A 21018-nucleotide genomic window follows, 5' to 3' on the forward strand; every position below is an offset into this window, starting at 1 on the left:
CTGAACATAAAAACCAAATATACTGTTTGAGGATGCCAACAGTTTAAAATCAAAGAACTTAATCATTTTTAATGTAAGAATGCTGCAGTGGCCCCCCAAAAAATTCAATGCACTTGTCAGTAACCAAGGACACTATCTGAGTACCTTAAATAAACAACACGGGCACAGAAGAGAGCAGCCAAAGATTCAGCAGCCAATTCTGTGAACTAACCCCTGAACTTAATCGGCTTGGTGGCAACAAAGTACAGCTTGGGTTCTATTTACAGCAACATGACATAATGAGCAGACACAGATACCCTCTTCTCTAAACCAGAGAAAGTCTAACCAAGACGCCCCCCAAGAGGAAAAGCGGACACCTTCCTGAAAGAAATTCTGGGCAGACCTTCTACCTCCTCACAAAAACAAAAATCACACACACACACATACACTTTATTCCAAAAGAAATGAAGTAACTTCCAATCCATGTAGACCCTCCACCTTCTCACAAAAACAAAAATCTCACACACACTCACTTTATTTCAAAAGAAATGAAGTGACTTCCAGTCCATGTAGACCCTCCACCTTCTCACAAAAACAAAATCTTGCACACACACACACACACACACACACACACACACACTTTATTCCAAAAGAAATGAAGTGACTTCCAGTCCATGCAGACCCTCCACCTCCTCGCAAAAACAAAAATCTCTCTCTCACACACACACACACTTTATTCCAAAAGAAGTGACTTCCAGTCCATGTAGACCCTCCACCTTCTCACAAAAACAAAAATCTCACTCACACACACACACACACACACACACACACTTTATTCCAAAAGAAATGAAGTGACTTCCAGTCCATGCAGACCCTCTACCTCCTCACAAAAACAAAAATCTCACACACACACATACACACACACTTTATTTCAAAAGAAATGACTTCCAGTCCATGTTGAGCGTGGACCTTCTAGGTCTAGAAGCTAAGGTCCTAATGGCCTACAGTGACAACATGTATACATATATCAAGCTTAGGCCAGCACAAGCGGAAATACACTTCAAAGGTTCTCAAAGCCGCCCATTTAACCCATGCTCCAACGACATCCATCCCTCGTCCTGGCGTCCATGCCTATGTGACTCTGAACAAGCCATTCCCAGCACTGAGAACTGTCCCCAGTACCCTCGTCTCCTTCTGCAGATGGAGCACCTCCATCTATTCCTGAAGTCATCACTCTGTATGAGAGAAATGTCTGCTGATTCCTGTTTTTACTTTGACAGCACACGTTCATCTCTCTCTTCTTTACAATCAAGCACAGCTCCTAGCAAACGACAAGAATCCAAGATATGTTCTCTCAGCAAATAAACCAGAGGGGAGTAAGGAAATGGAGATGGCAAGTAAAAGCTATCGTTTTTTAAAATTTTACTTTTTGACCACACAGCATGTGGGGTCTCAGCTCCCTGCACAGAGATCGAACCTGTGTCCCCTGCGTTGGAAGCAGTCCTAACCGCTGGACCACCAGAGAAGTCCCAAAAGCTACTTATTTTAAAAGACAGTTAAAGGAAATGGGAAACTTGAAAAGCAAACAAAGTGGAAGTAACATAGTTACTATTTTTAAAATGGGACACCTTGGACAAGTTATAGCAAAAAAAGAAAAAAGGAGCTGAAAACGTAACAGCTATTACTTGCTGAGTGTGAACACTAAATGTGCCAGGGGCTATGCTAAGCCCCCTTCAAATGTCAGCGCCTAGGATTTTCACACAATCCTGTGCAATAGATTCATTTATTATCCCAATTCTGTAGGAAAAACACTGAGGATTATAGAGATTAAGTATCTTGTCTGACGTTATAAAGCTAGTAAATGAAAGAGACAAGATGTTGACACCCACAACCTTGCTCTTAATCACATCATACAAACAACCCTCAAATTAATTATGAATTCCCTGCAACCAATCAAAATCCCCAAAGAACTTTTCATGGAACCTTTCAAGGTAATTCTAAAACATATCTGAAAAAGAAAATACACAAGAATAGTACAGGAGCACAATGAAATAAGCAGTTGCCTTTACAGGAAATGGCAACCCACTCCAGTACTCTTGCCTGGAAAATCCCATGGATGGAGGAGCCTGGTGGGCTGCATTCCATGGGGTCACGAAGAGTCAGACATGACTGAGCGACTTCACTTTCACTTTTCTGCATTGGAGAAGGAAATGGCAACCCACCCCAGTGTTCTTGCCTGGAGAATCCCAGGGATGGGGGAGCCTGGTGGGGTGCCGTCTATGGGGTCGCACAGAGTCAGACACGACTGAAGCGACTTAGTAGTAGTAGTAGTAGTAGTAGTAATCTATTATAAAACTAGAGTAAATTAAAACTATTTGGTCCTCATCAAATTTTTGCATCTGGTCTCATGTCACTGGATATATTCTAGTGTCTCCTAGTTTATGGGAACTTAAGAGTATGTTACTGCTGTGTAAAAACTGTATAAATCTTAATTATCTCGAATTGGTTCATAGTATTTTTCAGGCCTACTATATCCTTCTACTTCTCTGTATATTCATTTTACTAATTTTTGAGAGTTTGATATTGAAACTCCAACTAAAAACTTTAATTTACTTATTTAAAAAAATGATTGCAATATATAGTGGAACTATATGTAACTTTGTTCTGTATTTTCCAAGTCTCTGTAAATGAGTTATCATATTTTCATAATTTAAAAACTAAGAAAAATAAAATTTAAGAAAACTATTTGATCCTATCATAAATAGAAGAAAAAACTAAAAGTAACTGGCTGAAGCTTATAGAAATATACTTCCTATGAGATATAACAAGACTATGAAGTGAAGTTTCACATCAGTAAGGAAGAAACCAAGTGTCTTCAATAAGACACTTAAAAAAATTCACTATCCACCTGGGGTGGGGGGAACATATTAGATCTCTAATTCACACTAGTCAGAAAAATTAATGACAAAGAAGAAGGGAAGGGTGGGGAGGGTAGGGAAAAAAATTTTAAATTTAATGGTACCAAACAACAGGAGACTATGTTTACAGCCTTAACATACAGAAAAGACTTTTTAAAACAACACACAACTAGGCCTGAGTTCTAGAAGAGTTGTGTTTTTCTATAACATCTACAAATCAAGAAGGAAAAGGGCAAAAGTCAAAAGAGACTTGAGCAAAGACTATAACGAAACAATCTTTTTTTTTTTTAATGGAAATCCAAGTGGCCAGTAGATAAATGAAAAATGATCAACTTCAGCATCAGCTAAGCAAAAGTAAGAATTCATTGTATTAGTATCTTTTTTTGATGAGGGATACTTTTAGAAATAACTGGTAGAAGTGTAAATTTCTACAGCCTTTGCTGAGGGAAATCTGGTGAAATATATTCAAATTTAAAATGTGTGAACCTTTAAGCAAGCAATTCCTGGTTATCTACCCTAGAGAAATGCTTGCACGTGATCTAGAGGCTTCTACAAGGCCTTCTACTGCAACATTTATAGAAATAAGAGAATTAATTGAAATGTTAGTGAATAAAGAAATGCAGTTTGTGGGTCATACTACGGAAAATTATGATAATTAAAAACAATGGTACGATGGTGTAGATTTACACAAGCTAATCAGAAAAGACCTCCAAGCTATACTGTAAGGTAAAATAATAAATTGTAGATAGCAAGATGTATGATACTGTTACATAAAGAAAAAATAGAGATGACACAAAACTATTTCTATAGTTACAGTACAGATAAAAGTCTGAAAAGTTATCTGCTAAAATTATAAGCAATTATACATCAAGCGACACAAGATGGGCTTGTGGGAGAGGTTTCCATTCCATCTATATTATTTGCCTTACAAAAAAGAATCCATTCATGTGGTCTTTTTTTTTTTTAATTAAAAAAATTAGAAGAAAGAATATCCTTTAAACACCCTCATTACATAGCAAGGGCTACTGAACTCAAGTGAGCAAGATACTAGAGAGGAAAGGGAAACAGTGGAATCAAGAGTTTCAAGGGAGAGGGTGAGCCTTGGCAAAGGAAGGAAGTCAGAAAGAAGGGCAGGCACACATCCAGAGGAACCTGAGGTAAGCAGCGGGGAGGAGACTGAGGAAGCGCACAGTGCATGGTCTCAATCACTTCACTTTGGGCAAGTTATTTGCAGAATGCAGGGAGGCCACCAGAGCAGCTAGAAGCTCGTTTATTCTTTCAGTAAATATTTCCTGAGCACTCCCTCTGAGCTAGGACACAGCAAAGAATGAGACAAGCAGGTCTCCACTCTTAAGGAGTTTACATTCTCGTGCATGTGTGTGAGGCTACAGGGATTAAAGAGGCAGCAGATTAATAAACACACACACAAAAACCAGACAGACACGTCTCATGCAGAGGATCAAACCAGGATGACATAATAGAGAACCTCGTGCCTGCTTTAGTGGGAAGCTCAGGAGAAACATCTCTGAAGAGCCAAGGTGTTAGCTGCAATCCAAATGACCAGCAACAACAAAATCTGGGAGTGCAGAAGGAGCAGCTGGCACCAGAGGCTCTGAGGTGGGACACAGCTTCATTTATCCAGGAACATAAAAAAGCGGCAAAAGGTGAGCAAGGAGGAAAATGGTACCAGACCTCACAAATCTAAAGACCTCACAATTTAAAACCAAGACTCTGGATTTTGTCCTAAGTAGAATAAAAAAGTTAAAACAAGAAAGTCAAACTATCAAATTTTCATTTAATAGGGATCACTTGGAGGGACTTTCCTGGTGGTCCAGTGGCCAAGACTCCATGCTACCAATGTTAGAGGCTCAGGTCCGATCCCTAGTCAGGAACTAAATCCCATATGCTGAAAAAAACGAAAAGATCTTGCATGCCAAAAGGAAGACTGAAGGAAGAGCCCACATGGTGCACCCAAAACCTGGCGCAGTCAAATAAATTTAATTTTTTTTTTTACAAAAAGGATCACTAGGGTTTCTTTACGAAAATGGTCTAATCTAGTTCCTATGTGAAGTAAGCAGCTCAGAGAGAGTGAAGGAAGTCTTCCTGAACACCCAGCTGTAGGAAAATCATCCGAAGATGATTGAGAAGACTTGCCTGGGAAGCAGAGGGTGTTAGCTGAAGTCACACCCCCATGAACGGTGTGAATGCAGTGAACAGTGGGAAACCTGCACTGAGATAAACTGCACCAAAGGGGAGAAGAAGGAAACAGTAAAGGCTCACCCAAGCTGTACAGGGATAGCGCACAACTTGTGAAACATTACTCCTCCATCTACAAACTCCTGAAGGGCCAAAAGGAAACCAGGCTGTCCCATTTTAGGGCTCCAAAGAACTAAGTAAGGGACCGATTTCAAGGCTTAAAATAATGACTATGATTTCACCACTGCCTCCTGCCACCATAATTAACTCAATACCGAAGAGCTCTCCCTAAAAACCTCCAAAGACTTAGAGACGGCAAAACAATCAGAACAGCTCAGAATGCCTCAAATTTCTAATGAAGTGAAAACACCTAAGCATACCCAAAACACTTCTGAGCACAGTACATTTTACCCTAACACCTCCAGAAGTTTCCACCCCATGTATCAGCTGCTTATCCTTTGACCTTTAATACTGTAGTGTCTATGATGTGCTGCGGAAAAAGAAAACAGCAGAGGACTTTGGAGGAACTTCCCAGGCGGTTCAACGGCCGTGACTCCATGCTCCCAGTACAGGGCGGGGGGCCCAGATTGCTTCCTTGGTCAGGGAGCTAGATCCCACATGCCACAACCAAGCGCTGGAATGCCACAACTAAAGATCCCACGTGTTGCACTGGGACCCAGCATAGTCAAAATAAATATTTTAAAAAAAAAAGACTTTGGAGGAGGCAACAAAACTGGACTGAATAGATAAAACTGTCTCTCTGATAGACACCCTATTCTCCAGTTTCTCCGTGGATAAACATGAAAGGCACACACTGCCTTCTCTAAAACTTTGATAATAAAGATGGCACAGCTGAAGAAGACGTACCAGAGCCACACCACACTTCAGCCAGGTGGCAATCGCTCTCACCAGGTTCTTTGCACAAGTCCACCACGTCTCTGCAGATGGTTTCTGGAGTGACAGGGACTTCTGTGAAGTGCTGCTCATTGTTGCTGAGGTACACAGTAAGAAACATCTGGAAACAGAAGGAGAAACACAAGGGTTATCAGTACCACCTACACTGGCACTGGTCACTTCTCGCTTACTTTAGATTTCTTTCCCCAACTGTCTTAACTGAAATGCAAATACACAACAGGACCATCTGGCTGTCTCCAGGCCCAAGGTGGAGAGGGACCCGGAGCTTTGCTGATGGCCCCTGCCCTCCCTCCATCAGCTGCGCCTGAAGAACCCTAGGGGATCCCTGGAGCACAGTAAATGGATCAGTGCACACAAAAGGTCAAGTTAAATCTTCCTCTGACAGTTTATTTATGTCATTTGTTTACCAAGACTTCTGTAGTTCTTAGTATATGATATGCCAGGCCCATACTACAAAGAGATTCTCCCATCAGCCCCGTGAGTATGATCAGGAGATGATGATCACACAAACACATGCTTAACTGAGCAAAGTCTCTTTCAGGAAGGATACATAAACAAAACATGTGTTGCTGCTGAAGGTGGGGATGGGAAAAGGGGACAGAATTCAGAGGGATATCTAATATTTATACCACGTACAATGTATCACCTGTTCAAACAATTATATTTTCAAATCTAAGATGTTTTAATCAGATTAGATACATACTTTAAAGCATAAGTCAGTGATGGCTCAGTGGTAAAGAATCCACCAGTCAATACAGGAGACACGGGTCAATTCCAGATCCAGGAAGATCTTACATGCCTCAGAGCAACTAACCCCACGTGTAACTATAAAGCCTGTGCTCTAGAGCCCACCAGCCACAACTACTGAAGCCCATACACCTTAGAGCCCATGCTCCACAAGAGAAGCCACCCCAATGAGAAGCCCGTACATGGCAACTTGAGAGTAATTCCCTGTTCACGGCAACTAGAGAAAAGCCCAGGCAGCAACTAGAGAAAAGCCCAGGCAGCAACAAAGACCCAGCACAGCCAAAAATAAAAATAAATAAATACAATTATTTTTAAAAAGCTTAAGTATTCATCAATAAGGTGTAAGTAGAAATGAATGGCTGTCGTGCTAAAGTTGAGATGACCTTGTATATAAACACTCAGACCAGAAGATTTAGATCTAAAACTCAGCCTTCCTCCCGGTAAAAACAGATACTGTATCTTAAAAACACTGCATCTGCCTACAGTACGGGAGACCTGGGTTCGATCCCTGGGTCAGGAGGATCCTCTGGAGAAGGAAATGGCAACCCACTCCAGTACTCTTGCCTGGAAAATCCCATGGACGGAAGAGCGTAGTAGGCTACAGTCCATGGGGTCACAAAGAGTCGGATACGACTGAGCAACTTCATTTCACTTCGCTAAAGAATTCAAGTGTTCACACCTATCAAATAACAAAACAAAAAAAAATCAACCAAACAAAAAACAACCGTTGTTAATTCCTAGCACTGAAGAAAACTGAGCAAATAAATTGTTGATGACAACTCAAGTCTGCAAACCCATTAGCTCATTCATTCAGTGAGGACTTACTCTGGGCAGATTAATGTGTATCGGGATTAAAACAAGTAAACAAAACCCAGACAATTTGAAAGTGTTAATTCCACTGTGAGCTTTATATTCTGTGAAAATAATTCTTATTAGAGAAAGAAAATGCAGTGGCTTTGAAACATGAACTTGATGGACCAGTATACATTCTGTAAAAAGAATTAATGAGACCAAGCCAAACACTTCAGGAGTTTGGGTTTTAAGGCTATAACAAAACAGAAGGGGATTTCCCTGGTGGTCTAGTGGCTAACATTCCAAGCTCTCAAAGGAGGAGTCCTGGGTTCAATCACTGGTCAGGGAACTAGATCCTACACACCGCAAATAAGAGTCCACACGCCACAACCAGAGATCTCACATGCCAAAAACAAGATGGAGATCCCCTGCGCTGCACCTAAGATCTGGAGCAGCCAAACAAATAATTTTTTTTTTCTTTTAAAGGCAGAATGAGTAGGATCTGCACTGTGGTCACAATGACACATATGAGCCACAGTGCCCTCAGTCACATGGCGTCTCACGCAGCATAAACCTCTCTCCCACTACCCCAGAAGTGAGAGTTGCATTAGGCTCTTCTTTTTGGGGGGCGTGGGGGAGGGGAGGGGACAGCGGGAGAGCGGCAGCATCTGACTAGGGATGATGATGGAAACTGGCTGAAACAGCAGACTGGCCGCCTCAAGGATCTGGTTTGAGTAAGGGGAGAAGAAAATGCACGAGAGAAGGAGGCCCCCTGGGTCCGTGGGCTCTGCCCACGGGGCTTCCCTGCTCCTCCCTGCAGTAAAACTATGCTTTTCCAAAGTAAGCCAAGTCTCCACTTCCTGCAACTGAAGCTCTTCATTCACAGAAACACATCTAACACAGAAAGGAACCCCCCAAACTGGAAAACATAGACAGGAACCCATTACAGCTAGAAGGCAACTCAGAAACAAATTTTAAAGCGGATGCTATCAAAAAAATAAAACATATGAAAACAAAGCTGCAAAATTTGTCAGCATGAGCTCAGAAGCCTTCAAGCTAACTGTACCAGGTTCTTCACATTCTGATAAACTGTGCTACATAAAGATACATAGTTCCAGGCCTCAGCTCAGCCAACAAGGCAGCACTTTAAAACTGTTACACAAAAAAAACTGTTACACAAAATGAACACAGGTTTCCACCCTGGTGCGACTCTGGATACATAAACAGCACATGTAACCAGTGTAAATAATTTACACTTTAGTATTAAAGAGTACTCCTCCTCCATACTCCCTACCCACATCAGAACTTTCTCTGAAGTTTAACACTTCAAACATAGGAACCGTTTTCATTGTAAATATGAGACTAAGAGGCATTTATCAAATTATAGAAATATTTAATATACTGTATATACACAAAACAGGTTTTCCCAATGACTCAGCAGGTAAAGAATCTGCCTTCAACGCAGAAGACACAGGAGATGAGAGTTCGATCCCTGGGTCAGGAAGATCCCCTGGAGGAGAAAATGGCAATCCACTCCAATATTCTTGCCTGGAAAACCCCATGAACCTAGTGGGCTACTGTCCAAAGGGTCGCAGAGTCGAACACAACTGAGCGACTGAGTACCCCTATATACAAAACACACACTGTATCAACAAATAAGAGGTTATTTCCCAAGATAAAAGTGCCTTACCTCGTAAACCTCATCTTAAAGAGTCCTTTCACACACATTATCTCAGAAACTTACATCAACTCTCAGATAAGCAGAGCAGATATTACTTTCTCTATAAATGAAGCAAGAGTCTTTTATAAAGAGTCTTTATACTGGCTACTAAAATGAGAGGATGAGCGTACAATTCTGTTCTCCACCCGTCCTCTACTCTTTCAGCTGTTCCTTATAGCAGAAAAGTATTAGGAAATGCTCTATTGAACCCTGGTAAAAATCCCCAGGAGGAGGGCAAGGCAGTCCACTCCAGTATTCTTGCCTGGGGAATCCCCATGGACAGAGAAGAGCCTGGTGGGCTACAGTCCATGGGGTCGCAAAGAGTTGGTCACGACTGAGCGACTAAGCACACAACCAAACTTGTATAGAGATCTGGTGTTTTACTTTTTAGAAGACAACAGCTTCATTTATTTAAAAGTACAAATTATAGATACGAAGGATGAGAAACGTGTTCTAAGATCACTGCACTTTTCCCCCAAAATCCCACAGGATTAACACTGGTGTGAGTGGTGAGTGGACTTCATTCAGGCATGCCTGAAGACAGCTCTGGAGTGACTGTTCTGGGCTGAGTGCTCCAAGGCCAGGCCGGCAATGTGAGCTGCTCCTGACGCCCAGGTGGGAGATCTGGGTTCTTACCCCAGACTTGTTAATCATTATTAGGGAAGTAATGTCACCTCTCTGAATCCCAGCCTCCTGGTCTTCAAAATAAGAGTCCTAAGTTCCTGAGAGCTGCCACGTAGTTTGGGTGTTTGTAAGAGCCAACTTCTTCACAACAGTCCACAACCTGGAAGGTAGCAATTCAGTCGCGAAGTGAGGACCTGAATGAAGGCAATGGACAGAGGGGGAAAGAACAGATTCAACAGAAAGACTGGATCTGGTGACTAAATGTGGGAGGATGGGGGGGCGGCGGTGAACTAAACAATTCATAGCAAATTCAGGAGGAAAACCAGGCTTGCTCCACTCTGAGATTATGGTAGCAGCAGGCAGGGGATGAGAGAAAAGCAGGAGTTTCGTTTGGATGAGCTGATCTGGGACCACCTGTCCCCACCCCCTCTCCAGCCCTCACGGCCTTCGGACCTTCAAGCTCGGCTCCACCAGCATCCTCCTCCTTGCCTCCCACCCCCTGGAGCCGGCGCATCCTGTTTCTGACTGCCATGTTGTTGGCTCGAAACGTCCTCAGAGCTTCTGGGGTGGACTCTGAAACTGGCGCCAGGCGCGGAGGGCAAGGAGAGACAGAAGGCAGGCAGCCCACTCCAGACTGGCAACTGGCCTTTCCGGAAGCAAGGCAGCTTGCTCAGGAGACTGGAGTGGCTCCCCCGACCCCTGCCCAGCAGCATGGTAAAAGCTTATGGAGAGGGTCCCCCTGGGTTCAGTCTCCAGCCTGCGTCCTTGGGCAGCATGAGCCTGGGACAGCAGGCAGCACGTTCCAAGGATAGGAAGGTGGGTGAACAGCCTCCAAGTGCCTGGGTCAGCTTCCAGGTCGAGCCTGAGGTCACGTCTTCTTGATGACCTTCCCCGACAAATGTTCTTCCCTGTGTGCCAGCACGGCCTGCCGCTCCTTTCCCTGGGTCTTGATACAACCACTTCCTTCCCGGGAGGCTTTCCCTGGTCATCCTGCCTAAAACCCCACCACCACCCTCAACTTGCACAGCATGCGTGCACCCACATATGCACATGCACACACATGCACTTCCCTACTTTCTCTCTCTCCCTGGCACAGTGACCAACATACCATGTATTGTATTTATTTCACTTGCTTTTACTGTCTTCCCTGCTAGAACAGACGGTCCATGAGGCCCAGGGTTTTGTCTGTTCAATACGGCATCCTTAGCACCTTGAACTGTGCCTGGTTTGTAACAAACACACAGTAAGTGTGTGTTTAGGAATGAATAAATACCGCAGCTGTTACTGCACTTGACAGATTCACCTCTGATTTATTTTCACAGTAAGTTTCCCACAGGTATTGACAGAAAGCAGAGCAGACAGTATTCAGCACAGCTACACACGCCGACAGAAGTTAGTGTCCTCTCCTCTTCAGTTTGTATCATGCTATGCCATCCTACTTCTGTTTTGACATCTTGTTCATTTATGCAAGATTTATAGGCTATCTATTTTATGGTTTAAGTTCTAATACAGACATAATCTTTATTAAGTAGCCATTACAGCACACGGTACAGAACGAGAGACAGAGAGCACTGTGTGGAGAGGGACACAACCACCCCAGGGGAATAAATACCCCAACCTGGCTTCCTCCTTCTTAGGTCATCCGTGCTACCCCTCCTCACTGGAAAAACCCAACTAGAAGTCAGATGGAAAGGGAGACTACTGATGCCTTTATAGAAGTCAACTTCCTGGGGCACAAAGCAGGGTGGAGACAGGCAAGCAAAAGATGCTTCCCCACTCCATCCTCAAACTCAATGACTTCAACCCCTCTATGGTGAGCGAGGGCTCCTTAGCCACAATCTAAACAGAATGAGAACACAAAGTACAGGAAAAGAACAGCCCAAGCAGAGGGAAGAACAAATGTCAAGGCCCCAAGGAGGAATCAAGCTTGTCACATTTGTGGGCAAGGAAGGTCACTCTGACAGAGTGAGCAAGAGGAAAGGATTATAGGAGATTAACTCAAAGAGACTATATCACGCATAGAAGCCACAGAGTCCTCAAGCTGTGGTGCAAACAGAGGGTTATTCATCACAGATGGCAAGGCCCCACCCTCAGAGATTCTGATTCAGTAGACCAGGGGTGGGGACAGAGATTCTGCACTTCTAAGAAGCTCCCTTGAGATGCTGATACTGTGGCTCTGGAAACTGCAAACCAAAAACCATTGTTCAAAGACCCAAAGGCTGGAGCAAGGAATCTGGATTTTAATCTAAGAGGCCATTGGAGGCAAATCATTAGAGACAAAAAGATTAGATTGGTGGTTGCCAGGGGCTGGGGGACTGACTGCTAACAAGTACAGGGCTTCTTTTTGAGGTGATGAGAATGTTCTGGAAATAGTGGTGATGGTTGTACCACCTTGTAAACATACTAAAATCCACTGAACTGGATACTTCAAAATGGTGGTATGTAAATCATATCTCAATTTTTTAAAAAATAAGTCACTGGAGGATTCTGAAAAGAGTATTGAAGTCATTTTTTTAAACATTACTCTGGCTACTATATGAATAGACCACAGAGAGGCAGGCATGGAAGACCAATTAAGAGGAAATGTAGCACATAAAGGGGCTTCACTGATGGCTCAGCAGTAAAGAACCCATCTACCAATGTGGGAAACATAAGGGTATGGGTTTGATCCCTGGGTCAGGAAGATCCCCTGGAGGAGGGTATGGCAACTGACTCCAGTATTCTTGCCTGGAGAATCTCACAGACAGAGGAGTCTGGTGGGATACAGTCCATAGGGTCACAGAGTCAGACACGACTGGAGGGACTTAGCACACACACACGCAGCACATAAAATGAGATATAATGGTAGCACAGACTGCAGGTAACAGCAAGTGGTGAAAAATGGCTGGACCGGATTATATTTTGAAGGCAGAGTCAACAAGACTTGCCTAATGGACAGAATGTGGGATGCAACCATAGAAATTGAATGAACGTAGATTTGGTGTCTAAGCAAGAGAGTAAATAGTGCTGTCATTTACTATGAGGAAGGAGGAACAGATTAGGGAAGGGGCCACAGGACTGGGGCCTCGGCCAGAAGTCCCATAGAGGACAGGGACCCAGTAAAGGATTAGAAAAGATCCAACCATAAAAAATGGAAAGAAACACAAAGGAGTGTGGAATACCAGAGACCATGCAAAGCAGTGTCTCAACTAAGTCAAATAAAGTTTAGCGATCTTAGAAACGAGAATGAGGACAGTTCTCCAGGCTGGACAAGACGGAGGCTGCTGGATGCCTTGACCAGTGCTGTCTGAGGAACAAGGTCGAAGGCCTGTTTGAGACAGGCTAAGAGCCCAAGGGAAGGATGCAGAGACTCAGAACAGAAAGATGGAGAAAACAGCGACTCCCTGGCAGGCCAGTGGTTGAAACTCAGCACTTTCAATGTAGGGGGCACGTCGATCCCTGGTTGGGGAACTAAGATCCCATATAACTGCATGGTGCGGTCAAAAAAAAAGGAAGGTGGAGAACATGGAGCCACAGATGGAAGAAGACAGAGTAAAAGCGGTGCTTTGTTTCTTCTTTATTTCAACATGGAGTTTTTCCAGAGCATTTTAATGGATGGACTGATTCAGTCGAGAGGGGAATGCTGCTGCTGATGCTGACTCTGTATCTCTAGTCTCTATTCCTAGGCCAGTACTCACTGCCCAGTGGCAATCTATGTCTGGAGAACCCGCAAATGCTTCATGCTCAGCTTGGCCAAACCAGCACAGTCCCATTTGCACTGACTTTCTTTGCTGTAGTGATTATCTTACTTTTTAGGTTACAAAGATAGTTTATCAAGTTTGACAATTTCTTAATGGGGGACACCACAGCACAGTGACAACAATACAGCTGGGAAGAGGTGGCTTTGAGCCGTGACTGTGTGACAGCTGATGTGCAGCCAAGGGCAGGTGTCTTCCTGACAATCCCAGAGAAGGGGTAGGAGAGAGGGACCACCCACCAGCCCCAGCTGCGCCTGGTGGCCCTGAGACCTATAACTGCCACATTTCCCCCTAGAAAATTTCCATTAGAACAAAAAGGCATCACGTCACTTGAAATAAATAGTTTAAACTCATTTCACCCATCTTAAATTTATAGACATTAAGTATGTCCCCTTGCATTTATATATCACTTATAATTTAAAATCTTTTCATTATAATCTGCCCACAATTATAGGCTTTACTGTGATAATTCATAGTTGTTCCAAATTTTACAGAGGGAGTAAATCAGGCATTTTCTCAATGAATATCTTTTCTCTTCTTTATTTGGAAGAGGAAAAACAATAACATAAAAAGATGTTGTTGCTAAGTCGGGTGGGAGGAGAGAGATGGACTGGGAGTTCAGGGTCAAGTAGATGCAAACTTGAAGGCAATGGCACCCCACTCCAGTACTCTTGCCTGGAAAATCCCATGGACGGAGGAGCCTGGTAGGCTGCAGTCCATGGGGTTGCTAGGAGTCGGACACGACTGAACGACTTCACTTTCACTTTTCACTTTCATGCATTGGAGAAGGAAATGGCAACCCACTCCAGCGGTCTTGCCTGGAGAATCCCAGGGACGGGGGAGTCTGGTGGGCTGCCGTCTATGGGGTCGCACAGAGTCGGACACGACTGAAGCGACTTAGCAGCAGAAGCAGCAGCAGATGCAAACTATCATGCTTAGAAGGGATGGACAGCAAGGTCCTCCTTACAGCACAGAGAACTATATCCAATTTCCTGGGATAAACCATACTGGGAAAGAATATATATATTTCTTAAATATATAGAAAAGCGAGCCAAATCAAAAGAAAAGGCTAGTTAAACTAACCTATCATGCTAACCTGAGAAAAGTAGGCACACGGGCTCTTTATACTGTACTTTCTTTTTATCTTTGTTTCATAAGTGGACTGTGCTACAAAACATCGCTCTTTGAAGTGTAACTTAATTCCCTAAAAAATAAAAAGATGAAGCTGTTTTTATTTCATTTTGATGAGGCAGTTTTATCAGCATGTTGAAACCTTACTAAAGAAAAAAATTTTAACCTACTCTATCAACTAAGTCCTTCTGAAAACAATAATTTTGGCCAAAAATTCATGATCTTTAATGATAAAAAATAAAATGGCTAAATCTTAGAGAACTTTTCAGCATCTAATACCAAAACATTTCAGAAGGAAAAAGCATAAAAAGCGAAACTTTCAAGAATGGTCAGGTATGTACTGTTTTGTTACAAAACAGTATTCACCATATCCCACTATACAAATGGAAAAATATAATACGTGTACACAGACATGTAGTACAAACAAAAAAAGACCTCACCAAATTAACAGTAGTAATGTTTGGCGGTAAGATTATGAAATGAATTTGGGGGGACTTATCTATGCTTAAACTTTCTAGAATGATTAAACATCACTTGGATAATAAAACTGATAAAGAATCAATAATTAAATTAATAAGGCAAACATTTTTATTACCTGGTCCTTGCTATGTGATATATATGGCAAATATCTGTCTGACAATGTTGTTTTCTAGGGTCACCATACTGCCTCAACTTTAGCCAGGGACTAAAACCTAACAATCAAGAAATATATCCTGGAACTTCTCTGGTGGTCCAGTGGTTAAGAATCCACCTTCCAGTGCAGGGGACACAGGTTTGATCCCTCGTCAGGGAACTAAGGTACCCCGTGCTGTGAGGCAACTAAGCCCGTGTGCCGCACTTATGAGCCTGCAAATACACACACACGCACACACACACACAAGAAACACATCTTAAACATCCACTGCATTAGAATGAAATATTATTCAGCCATAAAAGGAATGAGGTACTGATGCATACTACACATAGATGAACTCTGAGAACACTATACTAAGTGACAGAAGTCAGGCACAAAAAGAAACACCACAATATTCAAATCCATAGAGACTAAAAGTAGATTAGTGTTTACCAGGGGTTGAGGGGAGGGGGAATAGCGTGTAACCCTAGAGGATGTTTTTCTCTAAGGTGATGAAAATGTTCTGGAATTACCAGTGGTTAACACTGTGAACATACTAAAAACAAAACAAAAAAAATACTGAATTACATACTTCATAGGGTGAATTTTATGGTATGTGAATTATATCACAATCTTAAATGCCCACTACATGCTTACTATGTGACAGATACAAGAATCTCTTAAGGGAAATAAAATTTACTCATAAAAAAAACTTAATACCAAATTAAGAACAACTTAGTACCAAATTACGTGAGTGGGGCTGTAAGTAAAATGAAAATTCAGAAAGGAGAAAGATGAATGTGATCTGAGGCAGACTGAGGTTTCAGCAAACAGGCATAAACTAATGGCAAGCATAAAGAAAGAAATTCTGGGTTTCCCAGGTGGCGCCAGGGCTAAAGAACCTGCCTATCAACGGAGGAGACAGAAGAGAGGTGGGTTGGATCCCTGGGTAGGGAACATCCCCTGGAGCCGGAAATGGCAACCACTCCAGTATTCTTGCCTGGAGAATCCCATGGACAGAGGAGCCTGGCCGGCTACAGTCCACAGGGTCACAAAGAGTTGAACACAACTGAAATGGCTTATGCATGCATAAGGAAATAATAAAAAAGAAAAATAATAATCTATAGTAACCTTACTTCTAAAAATGCCATCTTTTCCTGACTCTTTAGATTTCTGAAAACACCATATTCTCAAGAAAACAAAGATGACTCCCTTAGCTCCTTTCCCGTAAGGAAGAAAGGAGAATGGAGTTTCCTGGCGTCAAATCGCATGGGAGGCTACTGTGAGAAACTTGGTTATTTTCATTGACTCACAAATGTGTTCCTGGGAACTTGTGACGTAAGTTATTTTCATCACAAGCACAGCAATAATCAGATCAAAACAACACATCAGCTTTCACAGCTGAACCTGCAGCTGTGAGGACGATAAATTGCTGGGGTATCTGAAAATGCTCAGAGTCTAGCTTGGACAGAACAGAAGAGATGGCTTTTCTTCCCCTGATACCAGGTCAGCCCTTCCCATTAACAGAGACATGAACTGCTCACTTCTTCCCAACTTGCACATCAAGAACTTCATGTTTTTAAAAAATAGTAAGCATCAAATCTAATATATACTTGGGAGCAGAGGCTCTCAGGGACAGACCATAGGGCAATACGAAAGGTAAAACACAGAGTGGGAAGGATGAATGTAAATTAAAACAATGAGTCATCACTTACAACTATTAAATTAGTGATTAAAACGTAAGATCCAACAGAGATGAGACTGATTCATTCAAAGATATAATGATGGTACTAAAAATTGTTTAAAATCCCACTTGGAAAGTAAAGTGTATCATGTTATCAAAACCCGTAAATTTACGTATACCCCATGAATTACCCTTACAGAAATAACTGAAATGAAGAAAACCTGTAAATGGCTGAAGATTTTTCACTGTGGTGTTGGAGCTATGAACAGTAAGATAGGAAACTAACATCCAATAAGTTAACCATGGAAGGGTAGCTGCTGGAGGGACTATGACCCAGGTACCAACTACTGTAAGTACAGTGTTAGAAAATGGCAAGATAAGGTTACAAAATAGAAATATTAAGTTGTAGATTTTAACCATTTAAAACATATGGACAGGACTTCCCCGGTGGTCCAGGGGTTAAGACTCCACTTCCACTGCAGGGGGCGCAGATTTGATGTCCGGTTAGGGAACTAAAATCCCACCTGCTGCATGGCGCAGCCAAAATATAAAAAATTAAACATACAGACACAGGAACTGTCTTGTACAGAATACGTAAGAGAACTCTGGTATTATGAGATCGGGTATGCTGCTGCTGCTGCTGCTAAGTCACTTCAGTCGTGTCCGACTCCGTGCGACCCCATAGATGGCAGCCCACCAGGCTCCGCCATCCCTGGGATTCTCTAGGCGAGAACACTGGAGTGGGTTGCTATTTCCTTCTCCAGAGATTGGGTATAGATGTCACTTTAAATTTGTTTAAATATCAATGTTAATATAGTTTTATAATAATGTACAATTTAAAAGTATACATAACACAATACAAACTGTGATAATGTGAAAATATTTCCCTAAAAACAGCAAATAAGATTTGATTCTTAAAGTGATCAATCTGAAGAGAAAGATTCAGGGAAGGACCAAACACCATTACATTAAGTTGCACCAGGCCTCCCCACACGCGCTGCACAGTAATTCATGCCCAAGTCATGTCTGAAGAAGGCTTGCCCTTCCAAAAATCCAAAGTCAGAGACAATTTTCATTAAAAAAGAAGAGATCAAAGATTTATTTTTAAGAGTTCCATTTTAACAGGACATGTATGCACTGTAACTATAAAGTTATGCTATTAATACAAGGATGACTCATTTCAAAGAGGAATTATTTCAGATTAAAATTTGGAAGACTTTTCCAAAAGGAAATTGAAAAAAAAAAAAAACTGACCAGGGCATTTACAAGAAATTTACTTTGTGTCAGAGGCTAAATTTATTCCTTTGACTGAAAAACCATGTGAAGTTTAACAGAAAGAAAAATAGAACTAAGAGTTTAGGATGTTCCCTGTCATAGAAAGGAATTTAAGCTTTGCAATAAAAGCACCAGAGTTTTGATTTATAAAATCCCAAATCACTTAGGTTTACCTAAGAAAATATATATATATATATATATAATATATATATATATATTGAGAAAAAAATTTGTCCTTTAGAGGAAAATGAACAATCTATAAAAAGAGTGACATAAATCCTCCCCAATCTTACAACTCACAGGAAACTCACCATAGAGGCAATCAGATAATAATGGTAGTAGAGAGTAGAGAAAAGTCAAGATGATTTTTGTATTTAATAATTCCCCTATGGAGACAGAAATGAAATGAAGGAAGGAAGACCCCAGACTACCTTCTAGAAGAGGATGCTGCTACTAGGCTTCCTATAACCTGGTCAAGAAAAACACCTCTCTTAACAGTAAGATACATAGAAAGGGATTAAGAAACAGCAACAACCAAAGCTTCTTTCAGTCTCTCAAACATACAGAGCCATTCAGCCCAACTCTGGCTTCCAACCTGAGAAAGGGGTCAGAAATGAGACGCAGATCATTCCAATCTTCCAGCATTTTCAGCCTCCTGCTCCTCAGAGACCTCGCTGTCTGCTCCTGTGGTAACTCTGCTCCAGGGGCCACGAACCAAGAACACGGGGCGGCTTGCTTGGCTCCCTGACTTGGACTTGCTCCGTCCCAAGGGCGGGCTGGGCTGCCCTCCTTCTGCAGGGGGTGTGCCGCCCAGCCACCCCAGCCTGGACGACCCTGCCACCCCTCCCCAGTAGTTCAGTGGGCATCCCGACAGAGGTCTCCGTGACGTCTCCCTCAGGAGCAGCGGGTACACTTAGTCTTTGAGTCCTTTCCCTCAGACACTCCCCAGCCTCCCTGATGACCCGTCCAACCTTGCTACCGCTATCGGCGATCACTGCTGACAGAGGCTTATGTGCCATCTCTCCTGCCCAGAGTTTACTCCTGAGGCCATTACACTGCTTTATAAAATCTTCATCAATTACCATGGGTCACATCTACTAATGTTCCATTAAAGATCAATGATATTTAAACCCACTTCTACACTAAGTATGGCATATATTCACTAAATGTACTGCATTTTGCTCATGGAATACTTTAAACATCAGCCTGTCAGTTTCTATCAGACATGTGAGTTATTTAAAGAAAAATCCGGGACTTCCCTGTCGGTTCAGTGGTTAAGATTCCACAATTCTCAACCTGGATGTCCTTCTAGAGATGAATGGATAAAGAAGATGTGGTTCATATATACAATGGAATATTACACTCAGCCATAGAAGGAACCACTTGGAGTCAGTTCTAGTGAGGTAGATGAACCTACAGTCTGTTATACAGAGTGAAGTCAGTCAGAAAAAGAAAAATATCATATATCAACACATATATAAGGAATCTAGAAAAATGGTATTGATGAACCTATCCACAGGGAAGGAATGGAGGAGACACAGATGTAGAGAATGGACTCATGGACACAGTAAGGGAAAGAGAGAGTGGGATGAACAGAGAAAGCGGCATCGACGTACATACACTATCACGTGTAAAACAGATAGCTGGTGAAAAGCTATTACACAGGGAGCCCAGGCTGGTGCTCTGTGATGACCTAGAGGGATGGGATGCATGGAGAGGAGGATGGCTCAAGAGCGAGAGGATATATGTATAATTATGGCTGATGTCTGCTGTTGTATGGCAGAAACCAACGCAACATTGTAAAGCAATTTTCCCCCAATTAAAAAATTAAAAAAAAGGAAAAAAAAAATAAAAGACTCCATGCTTCCACAGCAGGGGGCACAGGTTCCAGCTCTCATCAGGGAACTCATAAGATCCTGCATGCCGCATGGTGTGGCCCAAAAGTTTTTTAAATAAAATTAAATAAATTTTTTAAATAGAAAGGATTCATTAAAAATAAAGAAAAACCATAAAATCATATTCAAAGGATTTCTTTATATTATAAACTATTTCTTCGGTCACTAGAGCAAATGAGTAGAATCTAGAAATCAATGACACAAATTTGAATAGTTAAAAAAGTTCACCACATTTCCTAGCCATTCATTCAGGATCTTCTAGAGTACACAATCATTTTCTGAGACAACTACCATTCTGAGAAAAATGACATAGTAAATATGGTTACTTTAATAGCGGGAAAAAAATTCATCACATACTGAAAAGTAGCTGGTTTTAGATGTCTGATTACATAACCACTTCATCTACAGAAAGAGAGAGCAGTCACCTCCCCTGAGACATAGAGTCTTCTCTCATGAACGTCAGTCATTCAAAAGGAGCGCCTGGTTTGGTTTCCTCTCAGTCCCATCTTCTTGTTGTTTTCAACATCTTTCATTCACCCACAGAGAATGGGAAAGTCTGCATTCTTCAGGGCAGAGAGAAGAGACTGATCAACGAGCACAATAAAAGGTGATGTGATAGAGAAAGATGCAGGTGATGGCAGGACATGGCTAATCACGGTTGAGAGAGGAGCAGCTGAACTGAGGCGGAAGGAGCCGGCCTCTTGAAACATCCAGGGAAGACATTCCAGGCAACAACCCTGAGATGGGAACAGGCTTGGTCTGTGCCGTGACCACTAAGAAGGCCAGTGTATC

The 21018-nt window shown here is 42.2% G+C and overlaps 1 protein-coding gene across 4 annotated transcripts in view; it reads right to left on the minus strand.

The window, feature by feature from the left end:
* The window catches only part of TP53BP2 (tumor protein p53 binding protein 2), a 68690-nt gene that overhangs the window by 34463 nt on the left and 13209 nt on the right, over nucleotides 1–21018 (minus strand). For 3 of the 4 annotated variants that reach the window (XM_024976682.2, XM_059875666.1, XM_024976681.2), the window contains exon 2: nucleotides 5961–6108. In XM_024976682.2, coding sequence (XP_024832450.2) covers nucleotides 5961–6108 — 148 coding nt within the window. Of the gene's footprint in view, nucleotides 1–5960; nucleotides 6109–9941; nucleotides 10086–21018 lie in introns of all 4 variants that reach the window. The other variant, XM_024976683.2, reaches the window with a different exon arrangement.

Source organism: Bos taurus, chromosome 16 (genome assembly GCF_002263795.3).
Source record: "Bos taurus isolate L1 Dominette 01449 registration number 42190680 breed Hereford chromosome 16, ARS-UCD2.0, whole genome shotgun sequence".
Lineage (NCBI taxonomy): Eukaryota > Metazoa > Chordata > Mammalia > Artiodactyla > Bovidae > Bos > Bos taurus.